Source organism: Hyla sarda, chromosome 1, assembly GCF_029499605.1.
Source record: "Hyla sarda isolate aHylSar1 chromosome 1, aHylSar1.hap1, whole genome shotgun sequence".
NCBI lineage: Eukaryota > Metazoa > Chordata > Amphibia > Anura > Hylidae > Hyla > Hyla sarda.
Window position 1 is genome coordinate 171970868 of NC_079189.1, and position 22298 is coordinate 171993165.

Below are 22298 nucleotides of genomic sequence, written 5' to 3' on the forward strand. Positions count from 1 at the left end.
ATAACTTTGGAATGCTTTTACTTATGAAAGACGATTCTGAGATTGTTATTTCGTGACATATAGTACTTTACATTAGTGGTACATTTTGATTGATATACTTAGCACTTTTCGTAAAAAAATCTAAAATTCTGCGAAAAAAAAAGAAAAATGAGCAAAAACACTTTTTCTAGACTTTACATTTCCTGCTTGTACAATAAATAGTTATACCGCCCGTAATGAATGATTAATTCCCCATCTGCAATATGTCTACTTTATGTTCCCATCATTTGATAAACATTCGTTTCCTTTTTTTTAGAATCTTAGAAGTTTTATAAGTTTACAAGCAATTTTCCAGATTCAAGAAAATTTCAAAATCAGATTTTTCAGGGACCAGTTCAGTTCTGAAGTGGAATTGAGGGACCTGTATGTTAGAAACCCCCATAAATCATCCCATTTTATAAACTGCACCCCATAAAGTAGTCAGAATTACATTAAATAAGTTTATTAACCCTTTAGGCGTTTCACAAAATGAAAGCAAAGTGGAGGCTGAATTTTAAAATGTAATTTTTTTTGCAGATTTTTCATTTTCATCCATTTTTTTTCTGTAACACAGTAGGTGTTGACAGAGCTATTGGTCCAACCACTGCAATTGGTCCCTTGCCGGCTTCAGGGAGGCCCGGCTGTACAGCACAGGCAAGCTCAATAAACTGTCACAGCGCTACAGTTACATGTACCTCATGTTGCGGGAAGTCACCACTAATCAAATATATACCCCCAATCGGCAAATTTATAATTACCCCCACCCCCACCCCCCCCCCCACCCGCCGGCTCATTTATAATGTGCCCCCCGCCGGCGCATTTATAATGTACCCTCCGCCGGCACATTTATAATGTGCCCCCGCTAGCGCAATTCTCACATTATGCCACCGCAGTGCTATATGTGAAAAGTATTTCTATCAGCAGCTGGCTGGCCCAATGATGCTGATACAATACTTTTCATACATAGCGCTGCGGTGACATATGTATATAGAAGCACTGAGAGGGGGGCAGACATATAGAGTTATTTGCCCCCACAGCACTTCTATATACATATGCCACTGCAGCGCTATGAATGAAAATGATCGGTTCGGCCGGCTGCTGATAGATATACTTTTCACATATAGCGCTGCAGTGATATATATATATATATATATATTATATATATATATATATATATATATATAGATGCGCTGTGGGGGGCAGATAACGCTATATGTCTTCCCCCCCCCAGTGCTTCTATATACATATGTCACCGCAGCGATATGTATGAAAAGTATTGTATCAGCATAATTGGGCCGGCCGGCTGCTGATAGAAATACTTTTCACATATAGCGCTGCGGTGGCATAATATGAAAAATGCGCCATTGGGGGACTCATTATAAATGTGCTGGTGGGAGGGCACATTCCAAATGCGCCGGCGGGGGGGGGCACATTATAAATGCACCGGCAGGGGGGCTCATATCTTAGTTAATGTGAACACAATGGGAACACATTATAAATGTGCCGGTGGGGGGTGTATATTATATATCTGCGGTGGCGGGGGGCTTATCTTTATTAATGCGCTGCGGGGGGCATATTATAAATGCGCTGCAATGCTACATATCTTGCCCCCCACAGCGCTTTTAATATACATATGGCCCCCGCTGCCACTCTCAATGTTCATTTTTAAAACCCTGCCGGGAGCCCTGAATCGCTCCTCTGTAACGGCCATTCAGGGCTCCCCGTGGGGGATTTAAAAATGAAAGTAAAAAAACACAATACATTCCAGCTCCCCTGCTTAATAACTTCTGATCGCATGGGGTTTCAAAAGTGGGACCCGGTGGGATCAATCCCTCAGTCCCTGTACTACAACCCCAGCCACCGGCAGACTCCCGCAGCCGGGGAATTACTACTCCCATCATGGAAACAAGTCTGTTCCATGATGGGAGTAGAAGTAGTCCCTCAGCACTGCAGGAGTCTGCTGATGTCCCCTCTTTTGAGCATGCTCAGAATCAACGACGGGATATTATAAACCAGGTGCAAACGGATGACATAAAGGCTCATCCGTTTGCCATAGACTTCAATGCTAAAAATAACGGCCGTTAATTTACCCGTTTCTTGTGACGGAAGAAAAATTAGTGCATGCGTTGTTTTTACTTCAGTCACAAATATCGTCCGTTATTCATGACGGGCTATAACGGGTCATAAGGGATAATCAAAAAATCCCAAAGACTTGAATGGGATTTTGTAACGGACATTTAACATCCATTTTTAAGGCTTTTCTAATGGATGTTTATAACGGATCTTTTAACAGAACAACTTTATAGTGTGAATGGGGCCTTAGTCCTGCAGCTTATAAGACAGCAACATACAAAGACAGCAACATACAAAGAGGTCATCACATCTGTTCAGGGATCCCATCCCATCACAAAGTCTACAAAGCTCAAGAGAAACAGCAGTTCTGTGTATCATGGGATAGGGACTAGGTGAACATAAATCTGTTTATATAATTTGGCCAAACACTAGAGACCACTAAAAAAGGAGGGTATTAGTGAGTAGCGGCACTATGGGGGCATTAACACTATGTAAGGAATTGATAAAAAGTAAGGTCACTGTGGTCTTGTTATACTGTGTGGGAACACTGTGAGGGTACCAATACTGAGTGTGTGCACTATGGGAAACAATTACTAGCTGGAGAGCAATATTTTTATAAGGGGGCCTAAGGGGACACTATTATTGAGTAAGGGCACTAGTAAAGGGGTTATCCAGAAATAGAAAAACAGAGGTATTTTCTAACAAAAACTATGCCTTTCCCTTAGGATATATGTGGTATTGCAGCTCGGTTCTATTGAAGTGAATGGAGCCAAGATGTAATACCACATACAACCTGAGGACAGGTCTGGTACTGTTTTTGGAAGAAATGAGCTGTTTTTCTATTCCTGGATAACTTCTTTAACCCCTTAAGGACATGCACCGTAAATATACAGAGCTGCAGCGAGTAACTTCGTGCAAAAAAAGTTACAATTTTTTTAAAAAGCTTCTCCCCCAATAAAGGTTTAAATCACCCCTTTTCCCCATTTTAGTCCGAAAAGCATAACAAATTATAAATAATAAACATATTTGGTATTGCCGCTTGCATAAATGTCCGAAATATAAAAATATAATGTTAATGATCCGTATGGTGAACGGTATTAAAGTGGTACTAAAAATCACACATACCTCTATATGGAGTGTTAGAGGTGGTCAAAATAGGGCAATTTTAAACATACTGATTTTGTTTTAAAAAAAAGTTTGAGATTTTGTAAAAGCAGTACAGTAATAGAAAAGAAAGTAACCATGGGTATCATTTAAACGGTATTGACCCACAAAATAAAGGAAACATGTAATTTTTACCGTAAAGTGTCCAGCGTGAAAATGAATATTTTGAGGGGTTTACCATACATTTTAGGATAAAATAAGTGATGCCATTACAATGTACCACTGGTCACGCAAAAAACAAGCCCTCATGGGTCTGTGAATGGAAATATAAAAGAGTTATATTGGCTGTGTCCTTAAGGCCAAAATGGGCTGAGTCCTTAAAGAGTTAACGAACGGGGGCACCATGAGGCATTATTACTAAGTGACTGCACAAAAAAGCAACATTGCTGAATAGGGAGGGCACCAATACTTTTGTGAAAGCACAAAAGAGGGGTACCAACACTAATAAGCATTATTGCTGAGAGGGGAACACTAAGGGACATTACTATTGAATAATGGCATTAAAAGGATGCGAGTGGCAGCACTGAGAAGGCACAATTATTGAGTGGGAGGAACAGAGCACTATTTCTGAGTGGAGAGAACTTAGGAACATTATCATTAGGTTAAAGAACTAAGGGGACACTATGGAGTGGGCTCACTAGGAGGACACCATACCTGAGTGGTGGCACTAAGAAGGATTATCACTAAGCAATGTTGGATATTAACCGGGCCACTAGTACTAAGGTGGAAACTAAGTAATGCAGTGTTCTTATGTGGTACACTAAGGGGGCAGAAAACAACACCTTATAAGAATGAATGACTCCAAAGAGAAGGGATCACTGTGTGAGTCACCGGATATAACCATTCTACAATCACTTATATAAGGTCTACAATGTGATTAATCGGGTATTCCAAGAAAAAAACGTTTTTATATATATCAACTGGCTCCAGAAAGTTAAACAGATTTGTAAATTACTTCTATTAAAAAATCTTAATCCTTTCAGTACTTATGAGCTTCTGAAGTTAAGGTTGTTCTTTTCTGTCTAAGTGCTCTCTGATGACACCTGTCTTGGGAAACACCCAGTTTAGAAGAGGTTTGCTATGGGGATTTGCTTCTAAACTGGGCGTTCCCCGAGACAGGTGTCATCAGAGAGGACTTAGACAGAAAAGAACAACCTTAACTTCAGAAGCTCATAAGTACTGAAAGGATTAAGATTTTTTAATAGAAGTAATTTACAAATCTGTTTAACTTTCTGGAGCCAGTTGATATATAAAAAAAAGTTTTTTCCTGGATAACCCCTTTAAGCTTTGAAGAGAAATAGTGTAGTGCTGGTATGTGAATATTTTATGGATGCTTAAGGCTAAGTTTCCTTTTTTTTTTTCTGGCAGTTTTTGGAAAACTGCCACTGGAGTTTTTGAGCCAAAGCCAGAAGTGTATTCAAAAGGAATATGACATATAAAGGAAGGACTTACACTTCTGACTTTGGCTCAAAAACTACAGTGTCAGTTTTCCAAAAACGTGCGGGCGGCAATACGCTGACCACAATGTGACGTTTTGGGCCTAAGAAGCAGGGACCCGACCAGCGCCGGAGGAACAGGATGCCGATAGCAGAGCAACAGGGGAACGTACGAAGGTGAGCTAAAGTTTTTGTTTGTTTGTTTTTGCAGCCAGGGCACAGGGGAAGGTAAAAGTTTTCCACCGCATTGCTCCTTTAAGGGTAAGATGCATGTTGGTAAGGACAAGCATTTGGCTGACATCTTAAATATGTGTCCACCATAGGTATTACAGAACTAAAAACGTGCATTAACAAAAACTGTTTATAGAAAGATCACTAATAATTATGGCTACGACTGTCTTCAGTGAGTTGTGGAAAGGTCATGATAAATCAGATTCACTACTCTATTAAAAACCATTGACATTCCTAGTATTAAACAGCAATGTCTAAATTCATTTAACCTGTTCAGGACGCAGGGCGTATGCATACGCCCTGCATCCCGAGGCCTTATGGACATAGGGCGTATGGATACGCCTGTGGGAATTCCGGTCCCCGCCGCTAGCCAATTGGAGACCGGACCGGGATGCCTGCTGAAATCATTCAGCAGGCATCCCTGCACATCGCCGAGGGGGGTCCTGAGATCCCCCCCATGTTGGCGATCGCAGGAAATCGAATGTCAATTCAGACATGCGATTTTCTGCTATTCCGGGCTGATCTGGTCTCTGGTGACCTGATCGCCCGGAAAATAGGGATGATCGGAGCAGTCAGTGACAGCCCCGATCATCCTATGGGATAGGAGCGAGGTTGCAGTGCTGCAACCTCCTCCTATCCCCTGCCATTAGTCAGCACTGAGTACTGACCAATGGCAGTTGAAGACAGGGGGTTGCCATGGAAACCCCCCGCTCTGCCCACCCTTGGATGTCGGCAGAATGGGGGGAGAAGATGGCGGCTGGTACCTGTAAAGAAGATGCGGTGGGGACCGCCGATCATCGGTGGCATCAGAGGAGATGAGCGGCGCAGGTAGGGAGGCGACGGCGTGGAGCATCAAGGGAGGTGGCAGTAAAGCGAGCTTTACTGCTGCCTTCCTAATGGTTGCCAAACTGCAACTCCCAGCATGCCCAGAGAGCCAAAGGCTGTCTGGGCATGCTGGGAGATATAGTTTTGCAACATCTGGAGGGTCACGGTTTGGAGACCACTATTACAGTGGTGCCCAAATGGTAGCCCTCCAGATGTTGCAAAACTACAACTCTCAGCATGCTTAGACTGCCCAGGCATGCTGGGAGTTGTAGTTCTGTAACATCTGGAATATCAATTTTCCTTACAAGCAGAGTTTCAAAGCTAGAAAAATGCTAAATTTTCATGAAATTTTGGGATTTTTCACCAAGAAAGGATGCAAGTAGGACGAAAATTTACCACTAAAATAAAGTAGAATATGTCACGAAAAAACTATCTCGGAATCAGAATATTTGGTAAAAGTATCCCAGAGTTATTAATGCTTAAAGTGACAGTGGTCAGAATTGCAAAAAAGGGCTCAGTCCTTAAGGTGAAAATGAGCTGCGTCCTTAAGGGGTTAAAAAGCCCTAGTCATACATAAAATAATGTAAGTTTGTTTTCTATATGCTGAGTAAGACCAAAGACTATGCATAAAAATAGTCTGATAAGAATGTATGAGGTAGCAAGGGTTTACAGTTTGCTGAGTTCAACAACATACAACCATTTTCCGCAAGTAAAAATAAACTGATAATTTAAGCCAGCAATATGGAAGAGAGAGAAGAAGATAGGGGAACTTAATCTGATAAAGCTTTGTATTATGTGTTCCTGCTTCCTCCCTATCCCCCCCCCCCCCCCTTCCCCCCTGACTTTCTGTTCTGAATTGTGTACATTCGTAACATTCTCCACAGCTTTTCGGAAATGGGTGATTATTATGATTGTAGACGTTGTTTGAAATAACACAGTGGGCTACTCTGTGCACGCAACTTCTAGAAGAAAGAAAAAAAGAAATCATCTCCTGACTTGTAAGGGCATGGAGTGCCACCAAGTGCTGGCCAAGCAACCAAAACATTATACTGATTAGTCAAACACTTTGAGATGATTCTTCTTGGTTTTTCAATGGGTGGCCACACGAACAGAAGATATATCTACTGAACAAAGTAATGAGGCACATATCTGCTTCACCCAATATCATTTATTTTTGCTTCATATCTTAAATATATCCAGAAAGAATATTAACCCCTTCCCGACCGATGACATACATGTATGTCATGACTGGGAAGGTTTTCCCTACCTATGACGTACATGTACGTCATGCAGATACTGGCCACTACTCGCTACTCTTCCCACGCCTTGTAAGATGGTGGCTATCACTAATAGCCAGCCATCTTGCCTCGGGACCTAGGGGGGGTTTCGTTCCCCCCCCCCCCCCTCACCGCAATCGCTACTATCAGCTAGTCAAATCTGACTATCCGATGGCAGCGTTTCGCAATGAAAATCCTGAGCAGAGCAGTGTGTGTGTATCCCGATCACAGGGATCGGGACACACACACACTGCTCTGCTTAGTGTCCCCAGTGTCCTGTCCCCTTCCCTGATGTTCCTTACTTGTCCCGAGCTCCCGAAACTGTGCCCTCCTGCATGCTTCACTTCCGGGTGAAGCGAGTGCAGTAATTTTTTTGTTAAAGAGCTGTTTAGTTGTACAACAGCTCCTCCTATTGTCCTAAACCTGCTACTGCATCTTGTGCTTGGCAGGGCAGACACTAGGGGGAGCTGTTGTACAGAAGTAAAAAAAATAAAGATAAAAAAATAAATGTTATATATATATATATATATATATATATTCTGAATTCAAGTGGCCCCTAAAAAAAAATGTGATTTTGAACTTTCGAAAATATAAAAAAATGCTCATATTATTATAAGCCTTCTAATGTTGTAAAAAAGTAAAAGAATGTTTAACAAATGATGCTAGCATAAGGTAGACATGTTGTGGATGTGAATTAATAACTAAATTTATTTGGCATATCTATTTCTTACAAGTAGAGAGTTTCAAACATAGAGAAATTAAACTTTTTTTTCACAAAAATCGCTTCATGTATCAACAAAAATTTACCACTAATATAAAGTACAATATGTCTCGAAAAAACTGTCTGAATCACTTTGCCAGGTAAAAGCAGTCCAAAGTTATTACCACTTAAAGAGACCCATGTCAGATTTGAAAAAACGGACTGGGTCATAAAGGCCAAAACTATCTGGGTCATGAAGGGGTTAAGTATAAGATATGTAAAAGTGTTTTTTTTCTTCTTTTTGTTAAAGAATGCACATAGTCATCCTCACCAACTCAATGCTTTGGGTAAGGACAGAGTGATCTGACTGATCACATCTATCTGTGGAGTATAGCAAGGGAAGAGAACTCTTCACAAGACAGCTTATAATAGGTTCAGTAAAGGGCTACATGGTCTACAAACTTGGTTGAAGGGGGTAAATATTCATTATAAGGTACATTATTATGAGACAGATTAATAACAGACCAATAGTCAGAACATGTTTTGGTACCAATGCTGGAGTTGTATTGTAAATAGGACAGTTCATAATCATATAAGGGGGGGATTTATCAAAACCTGTCCAGAGAAAAAGTTGCTGAGTTGCCGATAGCAACCAATCAGATCACTTCTTTCATTTTTAACAAGGTCTCTGTAAAAGGAAAGAAGTGATCTGATTGGTTGATATGGGCAACTCAGCAAGTTTTCCTCTGGACAGGTTTTGATAAATCTCCCCCCATGGTGTAGTAAAATTTACTTTTCCTTAGTTTTTTTTTATATCAGAATGTGAGTACAATTTAGACTACTACTATTACTACAACATTCTGAACTTAAAGCGCAACTGTCATGGATATTGTACCCCCCAGACTAATACCATGATAGTATAGAGGCTGACACTTGTAATGCTGCTATACTTTTGGCTGCTCTTTATCACACTTTATCAGCAAGAAAATAGTTTTATTGTGCGGTCAGCAACTGTCGGACAGGCGTGGCCGGGGATCGTAATGCCCCACCTCCGCCACGTCTATCCCCTGTAAGTGAGCGCAGGGATCAATGTGTGATTGACACACAGGTCCCCACCCCCGATATCCATGATGTGCGGTCAGGCGTGACTCCACTGAGCCTATACATATTATGTGCACCTTTATGATATACAGTGCCCGTACTCCCCTTCTTTCTTCTCCTGGTGCCGGAGACGCACTGCTTCTGCTTTCACTAGGGGCAGAGAGCTCGCTCCCTGCCTCTAGCACTGCACAGGCGCACTGAGCTCGTGGCAGACAACGGGAGTGAGCTCTTTCTCTCTGACTCTAGTGAAAGCAGAAGCAGCGCGTCTCCGGCACCAGGAGAAGAAAGGAGTACGGGCACTGTATATCATAAAGGTGCACATAATATGTGACATCGGGGGTGGGGATCTGTGTGTCAATCACACAGTGATCCCTGCGCTGACTAAAAGGAGAAAGACGTGGCGGAGGTGGGGCATTACGATCCCCGGCAACGCCTGTCCGACAGTTGCTGACCGCACAATAAAACTATTTTCCTGCTGATAAAGTGTGATAAAGAGCAGCCAAAAGTATAGCTGCATTACAAGTGTCATCATCTATACTATGATGTTATTAGTCTGGGGGGTACAATATCCATGACAGTTGCGCTTTAAAATAAAGAAAAAAAAATATGGTCCTGAAGGCTCTGAAGACAAGCACTCACTGGCATTCGTTTCCACCAGACCATCGACCTGCCTAAATGGGCCCTTAATTAGATATAATCATGAATTTTTTTTTTCTATTTACTAATTTATTTTTTGCGGTTTGCATTTTTTTCTTCTTTCCTTTTAACCCTACGCCCCAATCGCTGTCAGGGTGTATGAAGCATGCTCACAAGCTAAGCGTGTGTCATAGCCAGTAAGTTCCAGTTGCTATCAGCTCGCAATTAACCTGTCATCTGCGGCAATCAAATTAGTTAAAGTTGTTGAAATCTTGCTGTTGGTCCTTTGGGGGGGGGGATGATCGGGATACACAAGGGTCCCGATCATCCTATATGACGGCCAGCGATTCCCTATCTACCTCTGTGTACCGAAGGTGCTCTGCCTCCGCAGGCTAGAGAAGCAGAGCCCTGATAACACTGTTCAGTTGCTGTGCTATACATTGCTTCAAAATCCCTTAGCGTGCACAGGGTGTAAACATGGACAAAATTGTTGATACCCTTTCGTTAAAGACATAAAAACCCACAATGCTCCCTAAAGTAACTTGAAACTGACAAAAGTAATAATGAATTTACTGAAAATTAACAGATGAAAATCAGACATTGCTTTTGAATTGTGGTTCAAAATAATTATTTAGAAAAACAAAATAATGAAACTAACCTGGACAAAAATGGTGGCACCCCGAACTTCTCAGTTCTCATAAACATGCTTCTGCTGTCTCATGTGTGAAGGATGCCTTCTTCAGACAACATGTTTCAGCTCCTTCCACAGACGTTCAATAGGATTCAGATGAGGGCTCGTAGGAGGCCACTTCAGACAAGCTAAAGCAGTATCTTATAAGGAGTGGACCAAGATACCTGGAGACAAGTGCAGAATCTCTGGATTGCAGTGACTGTCTCAAAAGGTTGTGCAATACAAAATATTAAGTTCAGGGACCAACATTTTTGTCCAGACCTATTTTATTATTTTGTTTTTCAAAATAATTCTGCTAAACCACAATTCTTTTTAAAGGCAAGTAGGAAAAAATGAAAATTTGTGTCTTCAAAAAATTATCTATTGTTTAAAGCATTGCATACAATTTTGTTTGCTAGGGGTCTTTATCTCTCATTTTGTCAACCGATCCTGGTCGTCCAGTTTAATCAGACCTAACAAAAGGAATATGGTTGAATCTGCTGACAGAGGGTGGGATTTTCTCCCTGCTCTGCTCACTCCCTTGCCTTGCTGAACTAGGCAGCGGCAGCTAAAACATGTGAGAGGGAGCCGGACATCGGCAGCATTTACAGAGGACAGGTATTTCTAGGCACACAACCCCCACTACAAAGTACTACATCAATAAAAAGAAAAAGATGCACACTAATGTTTCTCTATTGGCACAAAATGAATTTTTTTTTTCCACCTATACTGGGGACATGGTACACTCTAGTGCAGGCCATATGACAAAGGAGGGGGGAGAAAAAGTAGAAAGTTTCTTATGCTCCTAAAGGAATACCCCCATCTAAACAAGGAACTTCCACAGCCACCAGCAAAACTGCAAGGACAGTGAGAACCCCTAAAGAAAATAATAAAGATATTTCACAAATAGAAAATTTGCATATTAATGTATATAATTAGTTTAGAACTAATTACCACAGTAAACATTTGAAATACTAGCTTCTAAAATGTGACTTCCTTGATGATACTTGCGATGTAGTTAGGCTATGTTCACATCTTGGAATGTCCACAGAGAGAATGAACAGGTTTATTCTTTCTGCAAACACAAAATTTCCATGATGGAAACAGCTGGCACGGAAATTCTGTGTGTGCGCAGCAGAATCCCGTTGAATTCAATGTGACCCTGCTGCTGTGGAATTTCTGTGCGGACATTCCAATCGGAACTGAGTGCGGAAATTCCAAAGTATGAACATAGCCTTACAGAGTAACTTTTTTTTCCCAACAGTGGCATAAACTTTCTTAAAGGGGTACTCTGGTGGAAAACATTTTTTTTTTTTTTTTTAAATAAACTGATGCCAGAAAGTTAAACAGATTTGTAAATTACTTCTATTAAAAAATCTTAATCCATCCAGTACTTGTAAGCTGCTGTACGATACAAAGGAAGTTCTTTTCTGTTTGAATTTCTTTTCTGTCTGTCCATGGTGCTCTCTGCTGACACCTCTGTCCATGTCAGGAACTGTCCAGAGTATTAGAGGTTTTCTATGGGGATTTGCTCCTGCTCTGGTCAGTTCCTGACATGGTCAGAGGTGTCAGCAGAGAGCACCGTGAACAGACAGAAAAGAAATTCAATAAGAAAAGAACTTCTCTGTATTATACAGCAGCTGATAAGAACTGGAAGGATTAAGATTTTTTTTTAATAGAAGTTACAAATCTGTTTAACTTTCTGGCACCAGGTGATTTAAAAAAAAAAAAATGTTTTTTTTTCCACTGGAGTACCCCTTTAATTCTTACTCTGCAATGCAACCTTTTTGGTCAGCTGCACATCACCATACAGTCTCTAAAAGTCCTTCTTACTCACCAATTTTAGATCTGCAGCTTGTCACTGTTTAGTATTCACTTCTATCCCTTTACACCGCCTGCACAATGGCCTACTGCTACACCATCAGCGGGTCTTTAGGCACTATACACAATTGCCCAATTACTCACAGATACTTTCTGCACTCTCCCAAATTAAAATTTTCTACTGGTCCCTCCATACACAGCAATGCCAAGATGCCGCACTTAGCACATCATATTGTGCCAGTCCCAGTGCCACTGTTAAGCACAGTATGAGCCCACATTGACAGTGGAGTCCTTTTCCTGCAAAAAGGTCACCAAGGCAGCAAGTCTCCTTATGAAACTAAGACTGGCAGAGTTTAGTAATGCCCACTTATATATGGCCTACCAGCCATTAACAATTAAAGTGGCAAACAGGTGCACAACTGGGACAACAGTAGGTGATAAGCATATAAGACAACTTTAAAGGGGTACTCTGGTGAAAAGAATCGTATCCCCAACCAAAGGATAGGGGTTAAGATGTCTGTTCATGAGGGTCCTGCATCTGGGTACCCCCACGATCTCCAGGCCGGCAGTGGCGGCGTCCGGAACATGGATGCTTGGAATTACTAGCCATCATGCATCTTCCCATAGACATGAATGGAGGGGGTGCGGCGGCTGTAGTTGCCTGTCATCCGGCACAGAGCGGAGTTCGCTCTGTGCATGGATGACCGGGGTGCTGCGCCAGAGATGGTGGGGGTCCCCTGGCGGTGGGACCCCCGCAATCAGACATCTTATCCCCTATTCTTTGGATATGGGATACGATGTTTTTCATTGGAGTACCCCATTAAATTGAAAAGGGAACACACAATGTCCATAATAATGTGATGGTTACCGCCATTAAAACTTTCACTAGAACAAAACAAAAAAATATATAAATTGGTTGATACAAGCTTTTACATGTGAGCTATGAGACACGTAAGAAGATTCCACTAGGTAACATTAACCTATGCTAAAGGACAGACAAAAAGATGACAGTTTACACAAGGCCAGGTATCAGTAACCCGTACTGAAGGATCCTGTCAACATAAGGACCTGAAATATAAAAAAAAGAAGGTTTATTTTGAAATTGAGTGTTTTTGGCCAACTCAAGTATTTTTTTTTTTTTTTTTTTTTACACAGTCTGTTGTCTCTAGGGCGTTGTCTGCAAAGTAGAAATTGATATAAGGATGTCCATCATGTAAAACACCCATCTAGCTGAAAGCTTTCCATTAGACCCCAGAAATACTTAAAAAAAAGAAAAGAAAAAGATATGCAAAATGTAGCAAAGGAAACAAACATTTATTCACACCACTGGTAACTATTCTGTACAAAGAGAGCTTAAAGCGTACCCGTCAGATTTAACAAAAAAAATATATATTTTTATATATATATCACTTAGTACCTAATCCTGACCATGTACATGTAATTTTTATGTGTCTAGCACCTAACTTAATTTTTTTATTACACTTTTAATTTAGCTCACTAGTCTGAATTCCTCTCAAAGGGAGGGGGCGTGGCCTCACTGTGCAGGTCTCCGCCCCCTCCCTCAGTATGCTGTCTGCTCACATCTCCCCTAGCATTAGTAAAACTATAACTCCCAGCTTGTCCTCACTGACAGTAGCGGGACACAAGCTGACAGTGGGAGGATTTTTCCTCCAGCTGTGAGCCCTGCACTCACAGCTGTCAATCAAGGAAGTGTATCCGTGACATAGGTGATGATGCATGGACACAGCAGGACTAGTATGTGTCCAAGCAGGCAGGGGGGGCAGTTGTTTGACTGGCTTTTTCAGTATGAAATACTGAACATTTTCTAATGAAAGCAATTGCAAAATCTATTGGTTTTGCATGCTTTACAACATATCATAAGATTTTGTATCTGACAGTGCCCATTTAATTATAAATATATCTGATATATGACATGTTGCTATCATTGGTGTTTTACTCTTCACTACTGATTTTTCTACTCTTTTGAATAATTTGCATGTTTTGCTAAAAATACAATTCAGATTTTTAGTAGTTTTAAAGTCATGGAGGAATGCATGCAAAAGAAAAGTACAGCAGCTGTGCCCAAGAAATCACCACCGCAATTGCTAGGATCAGAGATAACTTTGATCCCGGCCATTTACCCTTAGATGGTCAATGCTGACCCCAGTAGTTAAATGGTTTACAGAGTGAGGGGGCGTGTTCTGTCACACAATAGTGCATGTCCTACAATGTAATTGGGTGTGCTGTTGGTTGGTAGGACTACCAGGAGGCTAACAATGACCCCAATGTCTGTAGTCTTAGTACACCTTTAGGATGCTGTCAGCATTGTGCAAACATTTCTGGGGGATTTTGGTACTTTTTGATTAATAGCCTATCCATAGGATAGACCATGAATCACTGATCGGTTTGGTGCCAACACCTGGCACCTTTTCCCTCAGCTATTTGGCACCCTGTACTATACAGTGATTGGAGAGAGAAGCCCTGCGCCATTCATTGTATAGTGGTGGCATCAGATAACTGCAGCTCATCTCCGATTCTGTAGTGTGAATGGTGCAGCAGAATCCCATATACGTAGTGTGAATGGGCCCTCATACTACTACTACTTTTTGAATACATTCCTATGTTTAGCTCAAAATGGGATAATACAACAACAGAAAAACTGCATGTGTGATTTCAGCATAAAGAATATAAGGCTTCCTTATCTGTCCACCAAATAACCACTTAGGATTCATAAAAACGGTCTTAATTACTGTCAGTAAAATACTGTCAGATTGGCCCCACTAGGCTGTTCAGAGCATGATTTGTGAGCTGTAAATAATATTAAAGGATATTTATATGTATAGCAAGACAGTGGTTTGGTGACAGAATGGTCAGAACTTTCCTCCATACTTGTGAAAACATGCTCAATCATGCCAGGCCTAAAGCTGACCATATATGAGAGGCCACTGTTTTGGCCTCACTAAATGGTATTTGGAACAATTTGTGGGAGGCAACAATCCCCTCTATCCATGATGACCATTTTTGTGTTTGCCCTCAGAATCTGCCCATATTGAGATCACCATACTCTGGACTGTTTGGTTGCCAAGACCCCTTCCCCTTTCCCCCACCTCCCAACAACAAAATCAACTGCAGAACATACCATTAAATGGGTTTTTCCATGAGGCAAAGTTGGTAGAATGAGATGTGTAGCACAAACATATATGTAAAGGAGCACTAATGTGCTGCTTTTTTTTTTTCTTTTTCTTTTGGTAAAATGACCCACACCCCCACCCCCACGAATCTGATCACTTCCTGGTTTCCTCGCTGAACTGTGACACACAGGTTCCCACAATCCCCCTTGCTTCCTTACACAGTAGAGACTAACAGTCAATATGCAGTTAAACAGATGGTGGAAACAAATGACAATGGGGCAAAACAAAGATGGTACACGAGGGATTAGTAAGTATATCTTTTTCCCAAACCGGATATTTTCAGAACTGTTTGTACGGTAAATGCTTGTATGTTAAGTTATAATGAAAGTGAATCTTGTTTTATTGTCTTCTCTCCAAGAATGACAGTTTGGTAACATTAATCTTGTCTAAGCCTGAGAAATTCCTGTTATGTGCTACATGACTTATACGCCACCATACAAATCTTTCAGTTGACATTCATGATGTCATATCCTTTTTAGTCACCATTTTTCTTTCCTTTAACAAACAATTTAACAAAAGTACGTATCGGCCCAGTTTTATTATTCTACCAGAGACAATAATGTGCCTGATTTTTGTCTCAGACAGACAGCAACCAATCAGAGCTCAGCTTTCATTACTCAAAATGAGCTGTGATTAGTAGCTGTCCGCGACAAAAAATCAGATTGACTAAACTGTGCCATTGTGTCTTTACTTACTTTATTGTTTTGATACATACTAAAATTAAATAAGTACCTTTTGAAACTAACAGTAGGCTCCAGATCTAAATGTTCCATATCACCGTCTTTTAGCTCAAATTCCCTTTTGGTCTACAAATAACAGTATGAAATAGTAGCAGCCATTAATTAATAAATGCTGCACAATACTTACAACTAGATATTGTATTATATGGCTATGCTTTCCTAACCGTTCTTAACACCAGATTTCTTCCTTTTCTTGCATACAATCACAACAAAATATTAAAATATTACTTATGTAAATTACAATATGTTCTTTCATATAAAAGCAGCTTATTTTGCCTTCCATTTCCCTCTAATGAAGCAGAATCATTTCCAATATGAGGGGACTTTAAGAAGGCAAGCTCTCTTTTCACAACAATAAATCTTCCCCCAAAAAGTGGCAGTGTACTCCGGCTGTCACCACCCTGTTTTATGATACCTGGGCCTGAAGGCTAGGGCCACTGATTTACTGCACTTCTTTAAAGCTCTGACAATCAAGCAGTTAAAAAAAATCGCTGTTGAACACCTGGGAAATATTTATTAGCTGTACTTAAGGAAAAGCCCTCTGTTTTCTTGAGCACTATAATAAGTTCTACATAAGTAAAGCCCCTAGAACCTGCTGACAGGGAAATGGAAAGACAAAACCATATATGTTCCATCATGTGGGAACACACATATGCTGGATTCAGTGACAGTAATATGACTGTTGGAATAAACTGATTTTGATAGGTTGGGGTCTGAGTGTTCAGTCAAGGATGTACACTGTTGCTTCACTACCTGCCTCCCTCTGAGCTCTCTCTCTCAATGCACAAAACTTATTTTTCCTGCAAAAAAGATGATTTTTAGCTGATCCTAAAGCAGGTGACTGTGCAAAGCCTCCTTTAGTGGACCGAAGATGTGACAATCACTCGGTGCCAGATCTGGGATGTATGGTGGTTGTGGAAGACTTTGGAAGACATCTGAACCCAAGCTGTCCCTTCTGTTGCTGTATGAGGATGTGCATTGTCACGGTACAAGAAGACTGTTTTGGACATCATTCCTCTCCTTTTGCTGAAAATTGCAGGTGTGGGTTCATTTCACAGCAATGCACAGTAATACCGATGTGCTTGGAAAACAGCAAGAATAGGCCCCTTAGTGTCCCAAAAGAATATTAAAATAATTTTACGGACGAAGGGCCACGTCATGCTTTGCCTTTTGCTTTGTGGGTCATAGTGATAAACCCATGACCTTCACACACTGCTGCTTGTGCAGATCAGAAAGCTGTTGGGGTACCCACTGTTCGCAGACTTTCTTGTATCCCTAGCTATCATGTATTATGTATGGAAAGAGCGGAGACAAAGAGGATACCCAAACGTGCAAACAACTTAGACACAGTTATGTCGGTCTTCTCTAATCGAGGCATTTACCCTGTTGATGGGTGATCAGAACGATCTTTATCAGTTACACTTGTTTTTCCCACTTTAAACCTTTCTACCCACTTAAACCTTTTATTGATTCATGTGCTATTTCCATATTGAGCCAATGGTGACTTTTCACAGGTTTCACACCTTTTAAAGAAAGAGCATTCTTTGATGGTGCAATCTCACAATGGAGGGTCCATTTTTCTGCCCTCATGGCTGTCACTCCACTAAAGACCAAGCCCTGCACTGTGCAAGATCAGAGTATCAACAATGTACACTTGTAGAATTTTGCTAGCTTCTCTTTGTTCTTACTATCATACAATAAAAATAATGCCTTTTATTTTTGACTCTCTCGCATATATACCACTTTTCATTTTGTTTTCCTCCTGCAGTGACCCTAACCTATTATTATAGGGAAAAAAGGCATTTTTTCCACTTATCAGGCTTCTTTCTCTTCCCCCAAACTCATCAAATACTAAAATCAATCTCATAAAGTATGAGCTCACTGAAGGATCAATGTTACAGCTGCCCATACAATTTTATGGAGAGGGGTGGGTAAAGAGGATTAAAGGGGTTATCCAGTGGAAACAGTTAATTTGTTATTGTCCCCAGGATGCCTACAAAAATTACAAGCACTTTATCTCACCTTCTGCTATTTCCTTGTAGCTCCACTATCATGGCTGGTGACTGCTTTCCCCCCCAAGCTGCAGAGCCAGTATACAGCTTGCGCTCCATTCATTTCTATGGGAGAGCCCATGATGCCCAAGTCCTGTACTCGGGTCTTTTTGGCACTCCCATAGAAATGAATCAAGTGTGTGTCATCCTGGTAAACGCTGGGATAGTCCAAACTGTCAGAACCCCCGTGCTCAGCTACTTACCCCCTATCCTGTGAATAGAGGATAACTAAATTTTTGCCGAAGTTCTCCTTTAACTAAATTCACTAGATAGACCCTGCTTGCTCCTTTTTTGCACCTTTTCTAGACACAAAAAACAGTCTAAAGACAATGATAAATGTTGTCCACTGTGCTTTACATATGATATATATCATATGTGTACATAAGCACTATTTCTGCCCATTATATAACTCATATATGGCATTTCCCCTCTGCAGACCCTATGACCCAGATTTATCAGTGTGTTGGAGACAAAACTGGTGTGGTTTTTGCTCATAGCAATCAATCACACCAGTTTGTAACTCTGACAGATTGTTAAATCTAGCTCACAGGGTCTGTAGAGTGGAAAGCTGGTAAAAAATGCCATATACAAGTTGAATGATGGTCATAAATAGTGCTCATGTACACATTTGAAAGCTTCTTTTGAAAAGATATCTTAAAGTTCAGGTACACTTTAAGCCATTCTTAAGGCTATGTTCAGACAATGGAATCTCCGTACGCATTTCCAAACAGTCCTAGAACCGGCATGTTCTGACAGTACTCTGACGGTACTCTGTCAGGGGAATGTCCACACATAAATTTTCAGTGCGGACATTCGCCTGTCTGAACATAGTCTAAGAGGATCAAATAAGGCTGTCATATACAATATTCTAACACCGGAAAACTGATCTGATTCTCTGCACTTCTATGACTAACAAAACAAGGCTACTCAAGGTGAATAAGTCAAACAGGGTGACAAAAACAATGTGAAATGAAACTCTGTTTGAGAAACATGCTTTATTTTGCTTCAATATCTTTGAAGCAGACCTGTCAGCAAGGAAACATCATGGCTCATTAGGTCCTTTAAAAGTCCTATTGAAATAACAAAGGTATGCCCAGAATCCTGATAAACCATAGGTTTATTTACATACCTGTTTCCCTGCAGACAGGTCCACTACTCCAGCAAAAATGTTTATTTGTTTTCTTATTTTTTAACCAATATGTCTTGGCTCAAAGCCTTAAAAAAACAACAACAAAAAAAAAACATTTTACCTCATATGCTCCCCTGGTGCCTGCTGTATCCTGCCCCAGGCCTCTGGTACGATCCTCTTCCTGGTTCTGGTGCCTGAAACGCCAGTTTGCTGAGCGTCAGTGAGACATATTGGTTTGGGGGGGGGGGGGGGGGGGGGTCGATAGGACCCCCTGCGATCTCCGGGCCTGCACCCCAGTAATCTGCTGCATGGAGTGAACTCCGCTCCTTGCCGGAATACAAGCGACCACAGCCATTATGCCCCCTCCCATAGACATGAATGGAGGGGGTGTGTGACGATCAAGGCAACCCAAAGCCTAGCACAGCCAACGTTCTGAACATAAATATTCAGAACCCCAGGGTGCCAGGCTGGAGATTGCAGGGGGCAGAGTACCCCTTTCAGTTACTTCAGTTATACTGAATAATTAACCATAATTGACCATTTATAGAAGCTGTCATAGAAATGTTCTTGCTGACTGACAAAGGATGCTGGTGACATACAGGTGTTCACAGCAATGTGAATTGCTCACTGACTTATGCAAGCAATACAAATCTAGAAATCTGCCAGCAATGCCAACAACTGTAAAAAAAAAATTTAAATCAGCAAAATAATGGCATCCATTTCAAGCTGACTGGATACATTAACCCTTTTGACAAATATATTGATGCATTTTATAATAACAGTAGAACATATAAAGAAAAAAGAATGTGTCTGCACTCACCATATTTTTCTAATTCAGTTCATGCTTTATTACGGCAAAGTATCAGCGAACAGAGTAGGTAATATGTGTTTCTACTCTGTTCGCTTAACTGAATTCGAAAAATATGGTGAGTGCAGACACATTCCTTTTTCTGTATATGTTCTACTGTTGCGGAATTGCCTAATCCTGCTAGTTTCTTGCACCCCATAACACCACTTCACCAGGACATATTTAAGTGCTTGCTTGGAGTTTGTTATAGATTCATGTTGTAGTGCCCATCCCCCACTCTCTCCTAGTGCATTTTATATTAAACTTAGTATAAAATACAGTTTTAGAGCAGGGTCACACATAGCGTATACGAAGCACGCACATCACAGTTATGTCAGCGCTTTGGGTCTGCCTCCAAACCTTATGGTGCACACAGGCCTGCCATCGGGTAGCCCTGTGTGTTTGCTCGTAGGATAATGCACAGTGTACTTCATGCCCTACCGTTAAATACAGGACAGGGTGCAGGATAGTAAGGGTATGTTAACTGCCCAATTCATTTATTCGATAATAGATAGTTAACAAATATACAGTCATGGCCGTAAATTTTGGCACCCCTGAAATTTTTCAAGAAAATGAAGTATTTCTCACAGAAAAGGATTGCAGTAACACATGTTTATTCCCTTTGTGTGTATTGGAATTAAACCAAAAAAGGGAGAGAAAAAAAGCAAATTGGACATAATGTCACACCAAACTACAAAAAGGGGCTGGACAAAATTATTGGCACCCTATCTAAATTGTGGAAAAATAAGATTGTTTCAAACATGTGTCGCTCCTTTAAACTCACCTGGGGCAAGTAACAGGTGTGGGCAATATAAAAATCACACCTGAAAGCAGATAAAAAGGAGAGAAGTTCACTTCGTCTTTGCATTGTGTGTCTGTGTGTGTCACACAAAGCATGGACAAAAGAAAGAGGAGAAGAGAACTGTCTGAGGACTTGAAAACCAAAATTGTGGAAAAATATCAACAATCTCAAGGTTACAAGTCCATCTCCAGAGATCTAGATTTGCCTTTGTTCACAGTGCGCAACATTATCAAGAAGTTTGCAACCCATGGCACTGGAGAGCTAATCTCCCTGGGCGTGGACGGAAGAGAAAAAATTATGAAAGGTGTCAACGCAGGATAACCCAGATGGTGGATAAGCAGCCCCAAACAAGTTCCAAAGATATTCAAGCTGTCCTGCAGGCTCAGGGAGCATCAGTGTCAGCGCGAACTATCCATCAACATTTAAATGAAAAGAAATACTATGGCAGGAGAACCAGGAGGACCCCACTGCTGACACAGATATAAAAATGCAAGACTACATTTTGCTAAAATGAACTTGAGTAAGCCAAAATACTTCTGGAAAAATGTCTTGTTGACAGATGAGACCAAGATAGAGCTTTTTGGTAAAGCACATCATTCTACTGTTACCGAAAATGGAATGAGGCCTATAAAGACAAGAACACAGTACCTACAGTGAAATATGGTGGATGTTCAATGATGTTTTGGGGCTGTTTTGCTGCCTCTGCCACTGGGTGCCTTGGATGTGTGCAAGGCTTCATGAAATCTGAGGATTTTGGGTCACACTGTACAGCGCAGTGTCAGAAAGCTGGGTTTGTGTCCGAGATCTTGGGTCTTCCAGCAGGACAATGACCCCAAACATACATCAAAAAGCACCCAGAAATAGATGACAACAAAGCGCTGGAGAGTTCTGAAGTGGACGGCAATGAGTCCAGATCTAAATCCCATTGAACACATGTGGGGGGATCTTAAAATTGCTGTTGGGAAAAGGTGCCCTTCCAATGAGAGAGACCTGGAGCACTTTGCAAAGGAAGAGTGGTCCAACATTCAGGCTGAGAGGCGTAAGAAGCTTATTCATGGTTATAGGAAGCCACTGATTTAAGTTATTTTTTCCAAAGGGTGTGCAACCAAATATTAAGTTAAGGGTGCCAATAATTTTGTCCAGCCCATTTTTGGAGTTTGGTGTGACATTATGTCCAATTTTCTTTTTTTCCTGCCTTTTTTGGTTTAGTTCCAACACACACAAAGGGAATAAGCGTGTGTATAGCAAAACGCGTTACTGTAATCCTTTTCTGTGAGAAATACATAATTAATCCTAGAAAAATTTCAGGGGTACCAACATTTACGGCCATGACTGTATATGTATATATATTAGTCCAAATGTAGTGCACAATATCCACCAGCTTGTCAATGCTGGATTCAATGCATAGTCCCCATTCCAGGATACAGCACCAATCAAGAGAACCATCCTCGGGGATAGCTCTGGGATCGTCCTGGTCAATTGCCGCAGGACACGTTTCCTCGCAATAACACAAGTCTGACTCCTTGCCAGCTTTATTTACACAGGTTGCAGGTAAAACATAACTCAGGGACAAAACAAAGTCCTAG

At 41.1% G+C, this 22298-nt stretch overlaps 1 protein-coding gene across 5 annotated transcripts in view; it reads right to left on the minus strand.

Annotated features, from left to right (window-relative positions):
- The window catches only part of AFG2A (AFG2 AAA ATPase homolog A), a 436735-nt gene that overhangs the window by 228491 nt on the left and 185946 nt on the right, over positions 1-22298 (minus strand). The window contains exon 15 of one of the 5 annotated variants that reach the window (XM_056563848.1): positions 19185-19257. The exons of the other annotated variants lie outside the window; for them this stretch is intronic. Within the exon in view, the coding sequence (XP_056419823.1) occupies positions 19186-19257 (72 nt within the window). The 3' untranslated portion in view covers position 19185. The remainder of the gene's footprint in view (positions 1-19184; positions 19258-22298) is intronic. 5 annotated transcript variants of the gene reach the window in all.